The sequence below is a fragment of the Notothenia rossii genome (assembly GCF_949606895.1).
Source record: "Notothenia rossii genome assembly, chromosome: 6".
Classification (NCBI taxonomy): domain Eukaryota; kingdom Metazoa; phylum Chordata; class Actinopteri; order Perciformes; family Nototheniidae; genus Notothenia; species Notothenia rossii.
Window position 1 is genome coordinate 81,803,582 of NC_136909.1, and position 15,614 is coordinate 81,819,195.

The following is a 15,614-nucleotide window of genomic DNA, read 5'->3' on the forward strand; positions in this document are numbered from 1 at the left end:
GTATTTATCACACTTTCTGAATAGACTGCTTCTGTCTTGGATGCCTAAGATAATATCCCGGGTTTCAAGCAAACTTTCCCTAAGATAACACAACACAAATCTGTCCATCATACACTCTCCCTTTTCCCCCTAAATGATTACCGCACCATCCCAAACTTCAATTAATGTCTCCACACATCAGTTTCAAGCTGCAGATCCCCCTCTTCCAAAAATGAAAACATTCACATAAGAATGGACAGTTTAAACAGGTGCCATGGTAACATAATCGTCACTGCGGCAATTACTGCCTTATGCCCGACTAACAGCCATAAATCATTCTTCCTTCTACAAAGGGGACGTTGTGGCGCTCCACTCCCATCCAATAATCAGAAATTGCTCCGTGTACGTCGTAACGAGTGGGCGCTGAAACAGCCCTTTCTTCTGTGTGCTCCGCGATATTTCCCCCTCTATGGCGACGATACAGGGATCCTTCAGCGAGCACGATATTGTACCTGCCCGACACCTGTTAGCTTTAGCCAAGGGTTTCATCAGATAGTTGAAATAAATACTAGTCATCATCATAACCATAATCATAGTCATAAAAACCAGGGGCCTTTATGCTGCTGCCAAATTGCCCTGCCATCTGATTTACAGTGAGTGGGGAGGGGAAGAAGACAGGGAGCAGGGAGGAGGATGGGGCCTATTACGTGCAAGGAATGGGATAAATACTCAAATATACACACCTGCAGACCACCCGTCTCTCTCACACACACACACACACACACACACACACACACACACACACACACACGCACGCACGCACGCACACACACACACCTGGGAACTCACAGGCACGTAATGGCTGGGGATGGGCTAGCTAGAGGGAGGAACACTGAGGAATTCTCCTGTGATTACAAAGAGGAACATTGTCCTCCCCTCACGCACACTACAGCAGGTGAGGAGAGTGATAAGGGGCCACAGGACAAATTAGCTCTCATATTAAAGTAATCCCTCACGTCTAATAACAATAATACGCTCCACACGGAGGCTATTGCACGGTCACTATGGTGTTCCTTTTCAGGCAGCAACTTGTTGAAAACAGATTTGAGTGTTTGTGAAATGGGCTCATCATATCTGCTGGACCTGTCAACAGGCCTGCAATACACGGAGGTTACAGAAATGGATGCCAATAACTGCAGTAAGGAGGCAGTCTGTGTACACTCAAAATCCTGAGCAGCTGTCTGATTCAACAGTAGAGTCAATGATGCAGCGAAAAGACTCTATAGGGGAACTCCATCCATTTTAAACAAGGTCCAGTTCGTCCTGAGGAGTTCTCAGCCTGTGAAAACAGCTGTACAAAGTTTGAAGGATAAGACATTTAACCAAAAAGTAACTCAGTGATGAAGTGGGTTTCGAAAGAAGGGGACAACTAAATAGCTCCAAAACAGAAGCTATTTTAGTTGGCACACCAAATCAGGTCCAGTCATCCCCCATAACCCACATTACCTTTTCTGGACAAAACATACCCCTCTCCACAGCAGTTACCAACCTGGGTGTAAGATTTGACAGACATCTAACCTTTGACACCCACATCAAACACCTGTGCAAAACCTCCTTCTACCACCTCAGGGACATTGCAAAACTCCGTCCCACACTCTCCCTGTCAGATGCAGAACAACTGATCCATGCCTTCGTGTCCTTAAGGCTCGATTACTGCAACGCTCTCCTCATCGGGACTCCTAGCGGGAGCCTTCAGAAGCTCCAATATGTACAGAACAGTACCGCTAGGATCCTGATGAGGGTGAGAAAGTACAACCACATCACACCCGTCCTTCATTCCCTCCACTGGCTTCCTGTCTTATTCAGGATCTAATACTAGATCGCACTACTGACCCATCAATGCATCCACGGAAATGCTCCTCCATACCTGAAGGAACTTCTCACATCTCAAACACGCAACCTCCGCTCCACAGCTAACCATCGGCTTCGCCCCCCGAGGACCAAACTCCGCACAATGGGGGATCGGGCTTTCTGTGCAGCTGCTCCTCGTCTGTGGAATTCCCTCCCAGACCACCTGAGGACTCCACAGACCACTGATGCCTTCAAGAAAGGCTTCAAAACCTTTCTTTTAAAAACAGCTTTTGTGCCTCCTGTAGCACCTTGGGATTGCTGTGAGCAATGAAAGGTGCTTTATAAATCAAATGTATTATTATATATATATATATATACATATATATATATATATATATATATTGTCCGGTGCCTTGCTCAAGGGCACCACGGCAGGGCCCAGGAGCTGAACTGGGACCTCTCCAATTAGCAGTCCACAGTCCATATTTAGGTCTGTTCGGGGACTTGAACCGGCGACCCCATGGCTCACAGTCCAAGCCCCTACTGACTGAGCCACTGCCGGACTCGATTGTCCCCGATTAATTTAATCAATCCGGCCACTTTTATCCCAGATCAGGTGTGGTTGAAATTGGGGTCCCCTGAATAGTGGTTTGAACGATCTAAAATGTTGATCTCGGATTATAAATCCGATTTTTTTGCAAGTTGTCTTTTTGATTGGCGGTCTTTCTTTGAGCAATTACACGCTCCGATATTCCACACGACTGCTGTTAAGATATTTCTTCTGCAGTTAGCTTGAGGGTTAGTGCAGCAGTACTTTGCACATTGTTGCTTTAACTTCAGTCTTGAATAATACTTGTTGATATACCGATTGGTCTGCATTTCCCAAAGCACGTGCAGCTTCCTTTTTTTGTATTTTTCTATTCAATACAGAACTTCTCTCCCTGTCAACATTGTTTGAAAGTTGCAGAGCTTTAATTTGAATTCACACCAAATACGATTAAAGCCGTTTATAGTCTGAATGTTTTCCTTTGATTTGGGTTTGGCAGGTAGACACATCATAAAATAGCAGTAGTTTGTGTTTATTCAAAACATATTGTCAATAAGTCCATCATGTTGCTGCGAGGTAACAGGCTGGAGTAAAAAAAAAAGGCACTGAGGAAAGTATATCTGATCACCTGTTTACTACAAGTCTACCCTCAAACCACTTCGAGCGATAGAATTATTAACAAAGCCAGTCCTTTATACTAATAAAGGAGTGGCTTATCTGAAGCCAGTTGAGTAGCACTTGAAATGTTTTAGCTCTTTGAAACCTGATGTACTTTTCTGTTTTCTTCAAGTTTGTATTTTGTTGGTCGAACGCACTTATTGTAAGTCGCTTTGGATAAATAAATAAATGCAATGTAACAGCTGATCACAGCTTCTAGGAATAGTAAGGCAATCATCTTCAGTTGAATGGCCATTAAAATGCTATATATATATATATATATATATAGCAGACTTTTGTTTGTGCCTGAAACATATTTTTAGCTTTCATTTGCACAGGCCAGAATGATTTGTTATATATATATAAGAAGACACATACAATGTTTGATCTAACACATACAGTCAACAATACAGCAATGACTGTCTTCATTGTTACTTCGATGAAGACATGTCTAATGAATAACTTCAACCAATCATGTGTTAACGACTCTATGCCCTTGGTATTGCAGTTCCAAGAGAAACACAGATGAAACCATTTACTACTTTTAAACAAAAGCGTTTACAAAATATGTGCAGACATTACATAACAGAACATTTAGAACTTTTTCCAACTGGAATGTAAACTCTTTTTCAGTCAGCATTAGAAAAGCTCAGGGAAATCTCTTCTATTGTTATCCCAGCAGCAGATCAGAGAACAGTGCTTAAATCTCACTTCACATACACATTTCTAAATCAGCAGCAAGCGCACAGAGCAGCTTTTTCAACAATAGTGATGATAATAATAATAATAATAATAAATAATAATAATTAATACCAACATGATATAATCTTAGATGCTATCATTGGTGAGAAGGACGTGTCTGAGCCTCTGATATGGAATGATTTGTTTTGTAAAGGCTTATTGTAGTGTTATAATAATCAGGACGAAGCTCCTCTACGGTTTCGGGGCGTTCTGCATTCGCTGTCGTCGCCTGGCTAACGCCTCCTGCTTCTTCCTCTCGATCTCGGCTGCAGAGCACTTTGCTGTCATCTGGCTTGTGACAAAAACTGAAAAGGAGGAAGGGAAGTGAGGGAAATTAATGAAGACACTGAATACGAGCTTAGAAATCATTGAGAATTAAACACTTTAAGACAAAAGGTTCAAATTGACCCTAAATCAGAACTTGTGTGGCGACTGAACAGCTAAGTTCTAATTTGATGACATACATAATTCGCTACCATAACTAGAACCAGCAGGGCACCCATGGTGGAGCTCATTTGGAAAGTACTAAAACCCACCCTCCATGTCCAGAAAAAAAAAAATCAGTTTGCAATTCATTGGCAATGAAGCTTCCTGAGGTTTGGACTCCTGACAGCATCCCAAATTAAATCCATAGCTCTGTTTACTTGTTCTGGGGGGGAATTGTCCATGTGCACACGCTGTCATTGATTATAAGAACAACATGTGACATCTGTTTCACTTGTGAGTTTTCACTTCAATATCCAGTCTAAATGCAGAGTATTTAAGATGGTAAATGGAACAGACAAACTGCCAAGAAGCATTGAGTGGAGGGAAAAAACATTACTTGCTTAATAGAAATACCTTTACAGGGTATATGCAGGAATCCTGAAGTCAAATGTGAAACCTTTTAAGACCTTTTTTAAGACCCTTTCCATACATTTTAAGATCTTATCGCTACTTTGAGTTCTAACCGGTTACCTTGGCGACACACTTTACCTCACATTGACTTGATACAGTATTTATTGTCCTTCCTCCTTATCTTCCAACCATTTGGACGCAAACTTGCATTTCCCCATAACGATGTTGCTTAGCAACCGGCTTAAACGGAGCTTCGCGCGCTATCAAGCAGTGAGCGTGCGATGTCCTGTTCAGATGACGTCAAATCCAACGGGACGCCATAAATAAACTACACAGAATCACACTACACACCTACGCAATGATTACATTCAGGCAGACTGTAGAATACAACCTCTTTGGACAATTGATATACTTATTGAAAACAAGCTACAAAATGTAATACCTTGGAAAATGATGTTTAATACTTTTTAATAGCCTTAACTTTCGCTAAATTGATTTATCAAATTTTAAAGACCCCGCGGACACCCTGCTTTAGTTTTCACATATTCTACTGGATACCACTTATCAAATGCATTTACTATAATGCTGTCGAATTATAGAAAAGCCTTAATGTATTTTCCTTATGACTTTTCTTACGACAAACAACATGTGTTGACATCATTTAACATTAGCTTAATTTAATCATGTTTTCCTTGAATAAGTCATTTATTTGCTTATTTTTATTATAAAACTGTCCATACTAGTTATACTTTCTACAGTGTTCTAATAATAATAATTCATATTATTTGTGTCTATAGTGTCTTTACTGTTCTATAAGGTGTTCATACGTTTGTTATGTCAGCGTCTATAGTATACTGTTTATTTTCCTATTCCCTCTATAGTGTATTCCACATTCATACTACTGTTCAGAGTGTTTGTAACCTATAATACTTTTCATAGTGTACATGCTTTTTGAATTTTTTTTATATCTGTCATATTTATATGATGCACTTTACTGCTTCTCTTGCACTGCTGGTTAGAGACGCTAACAGTACTTTTACTCTGTGCAATGACAATCAAATGTAATCTAAACTATTCTTTATCATGCTTTAATCGAGACCAGGAGTAAATAACACATGTTAGACAGCTCACCTTTGCTGCTTACAGCTGCCGAGTCAGACACGTGTCTCTTGAAGGCCGTGTGGTGGAACTTGGAGCTCTGCGATGTCCCGGCTGACACTGAGTGCGGCTTCATGTCCACATTCCCGGCCTGGAAAGTTCCAGAAGAATCCCTGCCCTGGTTAAATGTGCCCAGACTACCACGGCTTCCCGGGTGGCTCTGAGACATCTGTGATCTGTTGCTGGCACCCTTTATGGGAATGTTCCACCCTTGGTAGTTCACAGTTTTACTGCTAGTCTCCGGTAATGAGTTAGAGCGAACAAAAACACGTGGCGACCGACTATTAGCACTGGCAACGGCGACCATGAGCCGGGATGTGTCGATTGGCACAGGGGTTTTTCTCTGCCTGTCTACATAAATATCTTGCTTTGCTTGGCAGTTGCTGGTGCTTGCTTGCTGTGGCTGACTGTTAGAGATCTTCTCCACAGTCTCACATACCTGGTAGAGCAGCGCGTCATCGTCCCCGTCATCCCATAAGCTGTCTGAAATGTCTTTAACAGAGTCTGCACCACCCTTCTGATATTTAGTGATTTTGTCAGGAATAGGAATAGACAGCACAAAGGAGTCAAGGAGGTCGTCGTCCTCCCAGTCGTCATTACAAGATGCCTTTGCTCCAGCAGGATGCGCAGCTGTTTCCTGTGCGCGGGCCGATGTTGACGAGCCCTGGCTCAGGAAGCCGCTGATTTGTTGGGTGGAGGAGTCAAATAGAGCGTGCAGCTCGGCCTCCACCTGATCCGATGGGTCCTTCACATTAACAAGGACTGATGTCTGCTTCATGTTTTCATCAAACTGCCTGGCCAGTTTCTTGAGTTTGTCCACGCTATTCTTCCTGTAGAGAGAAAGAAAAAATAAATAAAGAGAAAATGTGAATCTGGTGTTTCTTCTACTCCAAAATAAACAAATGCTACGAGTAAAAATTAACTTTAATGCTGGCAAATAGTGTTTGTTAATGTAGGAAATGAATCTGTTGTCCCAAGTGAGATAATTTCTGGTTTAATGAATAGATAACACACCTTGAGGACCTCTTTCTCACGCTTGGCGTTGGTGTTTCCGGTGTGGGCTGGAAGGCACCGTCACCTATCCACTGCACCAGAGGAGAATCATTTTCATTCCGCTTCACATCCTTTTAAAACACACAAAATAAGCAATAGTTTAAGAATTGTATTCAAAATAATTGCAGAAGAAGTCAAAAACCTTAGTGGTACAACCAAGAAAATAAGAAATAACTGACCTTTGGAGCAATACGGTTGACAATATCGGATATTTCCACAACTCTTGTGTTCACGTGTCCGGGCCCTGGAGACAGATAGAAACTATTACTGACTAAACGCCCGAAAAACAATGGAAATTACCTATCATAAATATGATCCAGGTTGTGTTTTCAAACACAAAGATTTTTTTGAAAGTATTATTGAAAGTCATTTCAGTGTTATTGCATGTGTATGGTCATATAGCATCATTATTTGTATCTATGTGTAGTTTCCATCCCCAAGTAAAGCCGCATCTTTAGCAGGTGTGCAGGTTGTCAATTATGTATAAGCTCATTAAGCTGTAATTCAGATATAAAAGTCTGTGATTTAAAAAATAAATAAAATGGAAACAGAAAACAGATTTGCCCTATGTGTTGCTATTTGGTTTACCAGTACCATCTGTGGGCGATGCAGAGTCCCAGAAGATGTCCTGTGATGGTTCTCCATCACCTGGAGAATCCCCATTATTCAAGCCGGGGTATCTGCTGAAGCCTATCCGCTTTGGGCTCTGCAGATCTGTGCATCAAACACAAATCAAGTGTTAGACTATATCCTCCATGTTGTTCCATGACTACAATTAGTTTGTGTATTTAGGAAAACAATATACATGATAGGACTAGTATAAGTCTTCTTAGTGTGACATTGTTGATGTAAATGCTACTTCAGAGGCTTTTCTGAGATGACAAGAATTTAGATCTGAGAGGAACACTTAGTAACATTTATGCAACTGGTAAAGTCCTAAGCTTCTGTTAAACAGCTGATACCATCAGCTTCTAGCAGCTACAGAAAATGTAGCTAACAGTCCTGCAAAATTAACATCTTAATTGAGTTCTAATATGACCAACTTAGATCCCAAACCTCATCCTAACGTTATGCGTCAAGGACACCGTTGTATGTCAAGTTTAAGAAGTCATTGCTATATATTTAATGCCTTTAAAAAAATCAAATTCGATGTCTCTCTAAGTAAGAAGATGCTTATCAATATATAATATTTCTCACGTGTCACATGGATTAACACTGACACTAAATCATGAACTTAAAGGTTTATGGTGTATTGTGACATTAGTTAAAGTAATAAGTGAAGTCAGTAAGCATGTTGTCACAATTGTGTCTGATCTAATGGCCGCTGTCGCCGCCGCTCCCCCTAGTAGCACACAGGGTTAAATGGCTTCAATCCACCAGTTGTTTAACCTAATCATTCAGAGCATAAATGAAACAGATCTGCATCCTCACCTTTATACATGGCTGTTGTTGGTGTGCCATGTATTTGCTGTCCTGTTTTCTTGTCCGTTGTGTTGTTGCTGCTCAGTTTGCAAACATTCCTCCACATCTCAGTGAACTCAGAGCCATGTGGCTGTGACATCGCTCACTAAAACTACACAAATAGCGCAACCTCTGCTGTACATTGTTGTGTTAACTGCTCCGTAGATGATTCGTGTGTTGGAGCAGCCAGTCTGGTTGTTTATATTCACGGTTTGTTAATCTGTTCCGCAAACACTTTTGCTGTGTTTTTGAATTGTGCTCCATCCACCATGTTTAGCCGGCAACGTCATCAAACTACGGGTGCCGGGGAGCTTCGTTCGACGGCGCTGCAGTAGTTTGCGAAAGGCAGAAAAACTGTGCTGTTGTGTTTTCAAGGTAAGAACGTAGACTGTAAGGTAAGAAGTGAACCATAGGTAAGGTATGAACGTGTGTTTGTCAGAAGTTTACTTACATGTTCCAATGGCTTTACCATGGCGGAAAAAGCAAATAAAATGTCCCAAACCTGCTTTTTATGTGACTATGCTGCATTCACTACATTAATTACTAGCAGCTAGTTACTTTGTAGATTTTATTATACGACATATAATGAGCATATCAATGTCTAGCCTTTGTTACAGTTAATTAAACAATCAGTAAAATATTATACTGAACAATACTTTACATAGCTCCACAACATTGAAACAGTAATACATAATAATCTAACTGAGTTAAAGAGTTACTTTTTCTCCCATAGTTAATACTTTTACTATTAGACACTGAATAGGTTTTGCTGTAAGAACTTATAACGCTTTAACCTAATGTACTACTAACGTTAAAATAAGCTACACAACTTTTATTTTCTACTGAAGTATTATGACATTGTGTTATTTATTTGAACTGAAATCAAATATCTGAATAATTCTTCCACCACTGAATATTAGTGGACGAGTTTGGATTTTAGAGTATAATGTTTATCTTTGAGAAGTGATACTGCTGATCCACTGAAGCCTCTTTAAGGGTCAACAGCAGTGCCTGGACTTAAGTGGTGTACCAGTGCTTCAGACTACATAAAATAAAATGTGTCTCATCGTGTTGTCAGTTTCTGGCAACATTACCAATGCTCTGAAAAAACAATTATCAGTGCAGTTTTTCAAAAGTTAATTTCAACAAGTCTGTGCTTTATCTGTGAACTCCATGAAATCCAGACATTAAATCTGAGCCTGTATTACTCTTGGCTGGATGCAAGCAGTACAGTAAATATTATGGCAGACAGCTGGGTACAACCAAGTAGGTTTACCCATATGTTTAGTCAGTAATTGTGCAGGCTTCATTGGGCCTGAAGCTTGTTTGTTTGCGGAGGCCTTGTTGTATGTTGTTTGTGTGGATTGCATGCATAATGTCAAATAAATCAATCACACTTTCCACACATGTTTATTATCTGACTCAAACTAATTTGTATGCTCAATTCAAATTACACGGTGTTTGGCAGAAATGCCACAAAGGTCTGTTGAGGTTAGCATGCTACTACAGCTGTGTCTGTAACTGGTTTCCCTTTAGGATTATCAGTGTGGATGAGCCTAAACAATAACCAATAACTATGAGCATTTATTGTTCAAAGACCCCATTTAGACATACTGAAAGACATATAGAATAGACTGATTGGAATAACAATTTGTGTTTGATATGATTTTTCCATATTGTATTTCTTGCTAAAACAAGAAATACAAGGTATTTTTTAATGTTAGAAGTTTTTTGACATAGACAGAAAATGTCTTCTTTTCAATGAAAAGCTGTAGGTTTTCACATCGACTATTTACAGTAGGTTGCCTATTTGACCTTACGTGGCTTCCATACTAGCTTCCAAAAACATTGATGTCTCCAACCATTCTTGTGCTCACATGTTTAACTCAGGTTAAAGCTCAGCACAGAGACACTTATTCCTTCTCTGTAGGAGAAAGTGGAAGCAGTAGTATCACATCCATCAGTCTGCACAGGGAAGGTCAACAACAGCCTGTGTGCCGAGGGGGACTTTAACCCTCAGTCTCCAGATATCTCTCAGTAACAGTCAAATGTCAGCGTCTTGAGATACATTAAGGCAAGAATACTTTCATAACCAATCTTACTTGATAACTCTAGAGCCTTAAGATCAAAGGTCAAAGAGACTATTAATACGGTGCACTCAGGCTGAGTATGTCAGCCAAGCTTTTTCGATAAAGAGGGCTGATGGGTCAGCAGCTTATCTTTTGCTTTGGCGTGCTTATAGGGAGTGAACGTCAGAGTCCAAATCTGAGTCCGAAATACATTTACACTTTTAATTAAAACACATTCGTCAAACGTGACATCCAGTTCTGTATAGTTGGTATAATGTTTCTGTCTCCAGACTATTTTTCTGACCTTTAAAACTTTTTTAACCTGGACTTGTAGTGATTTAGGCCGCCCATGGGTGTCATAGGGACTTTTCCAGCCCTTGAAACATTTTTCTACACCCAGTACTTTGTTTGTTTCGTCTCCACTACAACAAGAAGTGATGGGAATACTTTTGTATTTGTTTTTAAAACATCTGGGTTTCTAGTAGATATAATAAATAGTTTGAATCAGATCATTTCATAAGAAACCTCTCATGAATTGGCTTTTTCCCAGGAAAGAGAAAAACACGTCTTAGGTCTGAACTTAGCCTCAGTTATATCATTGCTTTAAACTGTATTTGGCTTTTTGTTGCATAGCTGTTAAAAAATGCACACGTCTCAGTGAAATGAGTGATTGTTTCAGCGCTAACAGGTTAGTGACGTGAGTTGATGAGTCCAGATACAGCCGAGTTGTTGAAACTAGTCCATGTTTCCACCATCAGCGTCTACTTATCTATGAAAGCTGAGGAAAGGAGGTACATAATGTTAAACACACACACACACACACACACACACACACACACACACACACACACACACACACACATACACACACACACACACACACACACACACACACACACACACACACACACACACACACACACACACACACACACACATACACACACACACACACACACACAGTATTCATTGAGCATAAGTCTTGAACTAGAATGAGAAACTTGTTTTTAAAAAGGAAATCTAAGTTTTGACAATGGATTAGGGAAAGTTTAAGGAACATAGTCATATTTGTTTATTTTATGTGTTAATTGCTTTTACCTTTGTTTTTAAACACATGCAAGTCCTTCACGGCAGGAGTCAAGCTGACTAAGAGGCACAATTGTGGACTTATAATCAAACAGGCATTGAGTTTTTCATTGTCTTGTATTTGTGCAGCTTTGCTGAATGCTGTTTGGTCACAGTTGTTATCCTATTCTCCTAATGAGATGCCAAATGTACTTAACCATCTCTCTCCATTGAGAATTTGGATATTTAAATGTTGAATCATGTAGGAACAAATATTCTAAATAGAAAATAACTGAAAATGTGGGATTCTTCATCACATTTTTGTCCTTCTGCAGAGCAAATTCCAGAATAAAGCACTAGATGGTGCTTGTATACCTCCTTGGTACTGTGTGTGTTTGCTGTGTGTGTGTGTGTGTGTGTGTGTGTGTGTGTGTGTGTGTGTGTGTGTGTGTGTGCGTGTGTGTGTGTGTGTGTGTGTGTGTGTGTGTGTGTGTGTGTGTGTGTGTGTGTGTGTGTGTGTTTGATAAAAAAAGCGAGTGAAAGTGAAAACGGTAAGTACAATCTGTTTAGAGGAGATTCAGAGAGATTTGTGTAGAAAATATTTTACGGCGGTGCTGGAATAGTGTTTTGTAACACACACACACACACACACACACACACACACACACACACACACACACACACACACACACACACACACACACACACACACACACACACACACACACACACACACACACACACACACACACACAAGCTGCAGGGTATTACTATGCTTGATTATACTTGATTCTGCTTTGATTGTTTTCATTTGGAAGCAGTTTATCAATATAGAGATTTGAGGAAGCCAATCAAGTGTGGTTCTTTGATTGAACGCCAGAAACTGTTACGGACAGACGATCTCCACAGCCCTAGTTAAAGCATATTTCTTTTTTCATCAAAACATCAGCAGATATTTAGCCACCGCTAACGATAAATGCGTGGGGCTGGAGGCCAACAGCAACATGTGTCATCTTTGGGGCAAACTCATTCTCATTTACTCAATCACAAGCAATGTTTTTACATGGGCTCCAGATCGTCCAAATTGGTATAAGTGTGCTAATGTTTTTGTATTCATCATTAAAGAAACAAACAATATGTCAGACTGTATACAAAACAACCAAACAACCAGCACAATATTGGAAAGAAAACAGACACACTAAGAATGATGTCAACAAGTATATCATAATAGTGAATTACAAATGGACAGTTTTAGTTTAACATAGATCATCAGTTTGCCACTCTGACCTGACTTGGATTCTGGAGGAAATGCACATTCAAAATGATTATTTTCGTCATTTTATTAAGTGATTATTCAAAATACAAAATTGAAAGCATATATTAAAAAGTTCCCAAAGTAACATATTCTCTCTCAAATGTAATACAATGACATGGATACAAAATAAAGAAACGGAGCAATTCCTCTGTTCATATTTGCATTGTGTTATACACACTATATAGTATATTGCTCAATAAATTATTTAAACAAACTTCAAATATTTAGTTATTTGGCTTTCTGTCCTTTGACTTCATATCCAAATCATTCACACACTGGCATCTTAAAAAACATCATTACTTCGTGGTCCATTTCTTTGATAAACATGTCCGTTTCGATGCCACACACAGCACATTAGGCCTGTGGGCGATCGCCATTTTAGCGGCGTAGCTGTTGTCAAAGTTAAACAGGTTAACTGGAACTGCCAGTATGGATGTAACAGCGATTTAATCAACAGTTAGCTTCGTTTCATGCCTCCCTTTAATGCATTCAGTTAATCTTGGGGGTATCCCCATTGCTCTGTCAGGCGAGCTGTGTCATATATCGCTGCCACGCAGATCCACGCCTGGGGGGCCGTGTCCTGCCCGTCTAAAAGTCACCGTAACACCCTCTGTCACACTGAATGTTAGCCTTTTCTCAGATGTGATAGTTAGACCGCAGAATAAAGGGCATGGCTGTGTCGGCTTCAATTTGAATATGAGGCATCAGGCCTCGGCTGCCTTGTGTTTTTACCCGCTCTGAGATTCCCATCCTGCGAGCCTTTCCAAGCCGTGGCACGGCAGGAACAAAATGACCAGAGGCAGCACAGGGAAACAGGGAAAGGAAGAACAGTTTAGCCTGGCTTTTTAGCTAGCTTGATTCTTTCCCAGAAGCCTATCTTTTCACCTAACTACCTACCGCCTTCTTGTATTTATCGGCTACGCCTGGGTTGTTTAGAAGCAATTAAGGAGCTAATTGTGAAGATTTCTGAGGACCGGGTATTATAGTAAAAAGTAAAGAGCTAATGGCTAATTGCCCAAGCAGCTGCTAGTGTTTATGAAGGAGGAGCAAACATGCCAGGGGATCTACCAGGCGTAGACAGCAATGAGGACGAGGAGGTGTGTGTGTGTGTGTGTGTGTGTGTGTGTGTGTGTGTGTGTGTGTGTGTGTGTGTGTGTGTGTGTGTGTGTGTGTGTGTGTGTGTGTGTGTGTGTGTGTGTGTGTGTGTGTGTGTGTGTGTGTGTGTGTGTGTGTGTGTGTGTGTGTGTGTGTGTGTGTGAGAAGTCGGGGGGGGTTCATCATTGCTGTGGATCCCAGGGACGGCTCTCACTGGGCAGATGCCAGGTGAGTGAGACAGGCTGGAGAATATGAAGCTTTAACTCAGAATAGTGTCTGCTTGAATAATGATCACCTCTGATGGCCTCTGGTGCTGCATCTCAAAGGAGTCCATGTTTTCTTCCATGTTTGTATGGGAAGGGTATATCCCAATGTTTATACCACCCCATCTACTCCCCCATTCTCCCTCACCAATTCTGCCAGACCCCCCTTTGGGCTAGCAGGGCCTCGTGGATGACAGTTAGCATGTGGCAGAGCTCTCTGAAGTGGAAGGGATCCAGGAGGCTGCGTTTCTGTGCCAGCTTCACCAAGCTGGGATTTCACCCACTTCACAGTGTCTGCCAATGGCTGGGACTGTGAATGAAAGCATTTGAAACAATGCCTGCTTCTGCAGTGTCAGATCAGTGGTCTTCAGCAGTAGTTAGATGCGGCCTAAGGTGCTTTGGCGTCCGTCTGAAAGAATCCCAGCAGCGATTCTTTGGTCACATTGGGGCGAAAAGGAAGTGCTAAAGGGCGAGCAACTGCATTTTCAACCAGCAGTGGATGGTTGAGATGAAGAGGAGAAAGAGGAGAAGAGAGCATCAAAGCAGGACAGTTGTGGTTTGAGTTGGCTTTCTTTTTCATTATATTCTCCCGGCATATTTTACTGGTGTGATTTCAGGATTCTGAACAAGTCAAACATTTAATTTGCTCAAGTCTCCAGTTGCTTACAGGGACACAAGTCACATTTGTTTTAAAGTCTTTATGATGAAATAGACTTTTTTCATGCCTTTTTGACGTGCCACATAGGAACACTAGGAACACTAGGAACAGGAACACTAGGAACACTAGGAACAGGAACACTAGGAACACTAGGAACAGGAACACTAGGAACAGGAACACTAGGAACACTAGGAACAGGAACACTAGGAACAGGAACACTAGGAACACTAGGAACAGGAACAATAGGAACAGGAACACTAGGAACACTAGGAACAGGAACACTAGGAACACTAGGAACAGGAACACTAGGAACAGGAACACTAGGAACAGGAACACTAGGAACACTAGGAACACTAGGAACAGGAACACTAGGAACAGGAACACCAGGAACACTAGGAGCACTAGGAACAGGAACACTAGGAACAGGAACACTAGGAACACTAGGAAAACTAGGAACAGGAACACTAGGAACACTAGGAACACTAGGAACACTAGGAACAGGAACACTAGGAACACTAGGAACAGGAACACTAGGAACACTAGGAACTAGAGATGTTAAGATTCACCGATTCGCATCGGTGCACCGGCATAAACGTTCAAGAGGCGAGTGCACCGGTTGAAAGAGTGCACATCGGCTACAGTTTGGGTTGAACTCGCGATGCATCGATTGCGTAGCGTCTTTGCATCGGTAAAAAAACGATTCATTCATATAAAATCCCCTTATCTTGTCAACGTTCAGCAGAGACGATCTTTGATATTTGCTTCGCCACTACGGAGAACGAGAGTCTCAGTTATCAACACACACGGAAGTTGAGGAGAAAGAGAAACACAGCGCAGCGAAAAATACCTACAAATCAAACGTTTG

General features: G+C 41.1%; 1 protein-coding gene across 2 annotated transcripts; it reads right to left on the bottom strand.

Moving 5' to 3' along the window:
* Positions 1 to 2,890: 2,890 nt before the first annotated feature.
* On the bottom strand, positions 2,891 to 8,621 carry etaa1b (ETAA1 activator of ATR kinase b). 2 transcript variants are annotated; one of them, XM_079690420.1, is made up of 6 exons: positions 8,255 to 8,621; positions 7,412 to 7,537; positions 7,003 to 7,067; positions 6,785 to 6,894; positions 5,744 to 6,600; positions 2,891 to 4,080 (listed from the first exon to the last, which is right to left on the bottom strand). In XM_079690420.1, the coding sequence occupies exons 1-6, from the start codon at positions 8,382 to 8,384 to the stop codon at positions 3,968 to 3,970; spliced, it is 1,401 nt and encodes a 466-aa protein (XP_079546546.1). In that variant the 5' UTR covers positions 8,385 to 8,621; the 3' UTR covers positions 2,891 to 3,967. The 2 variants fall into 2 exon arrangements, with proteins under 2 accessions (XP_079546546.1, XP_079546547.1); XM_079690421.1 differs by having other exon boundaries at positions 2,893 to 4,080; positions 7,418 to 7,537; positions 8,255 to 8,620.
* Between the last annotated feature and the right edge of the window lie 6,993 nt (positions 8,622 to 15,614).

Bases quoted from the DNA above. Each gene is read 5' to 3' on its own strand.
- etaa1b (XM_079690420.1), bottom strand. From the start codon at position 8,384: ATGTCACAGCCACATGGCTCTGAGTTCACTGAGATGTGGAGGAATGTT. The intron at 7,068-7,411 runs GTAAACCAAATA...ATCTGTCTCCAG, and splicing joins ATCGCCCACAGATGGTACTG to GGCCCGGACACGTGAACACA. The intron at 4,081-5,743 runs GTGAGCTGTCTA...CCTCCTTTTCAG, and splicing joins GGCAGCTGTAAGCAGCAAAG to TTTTTGTCACAAGCCAGATG.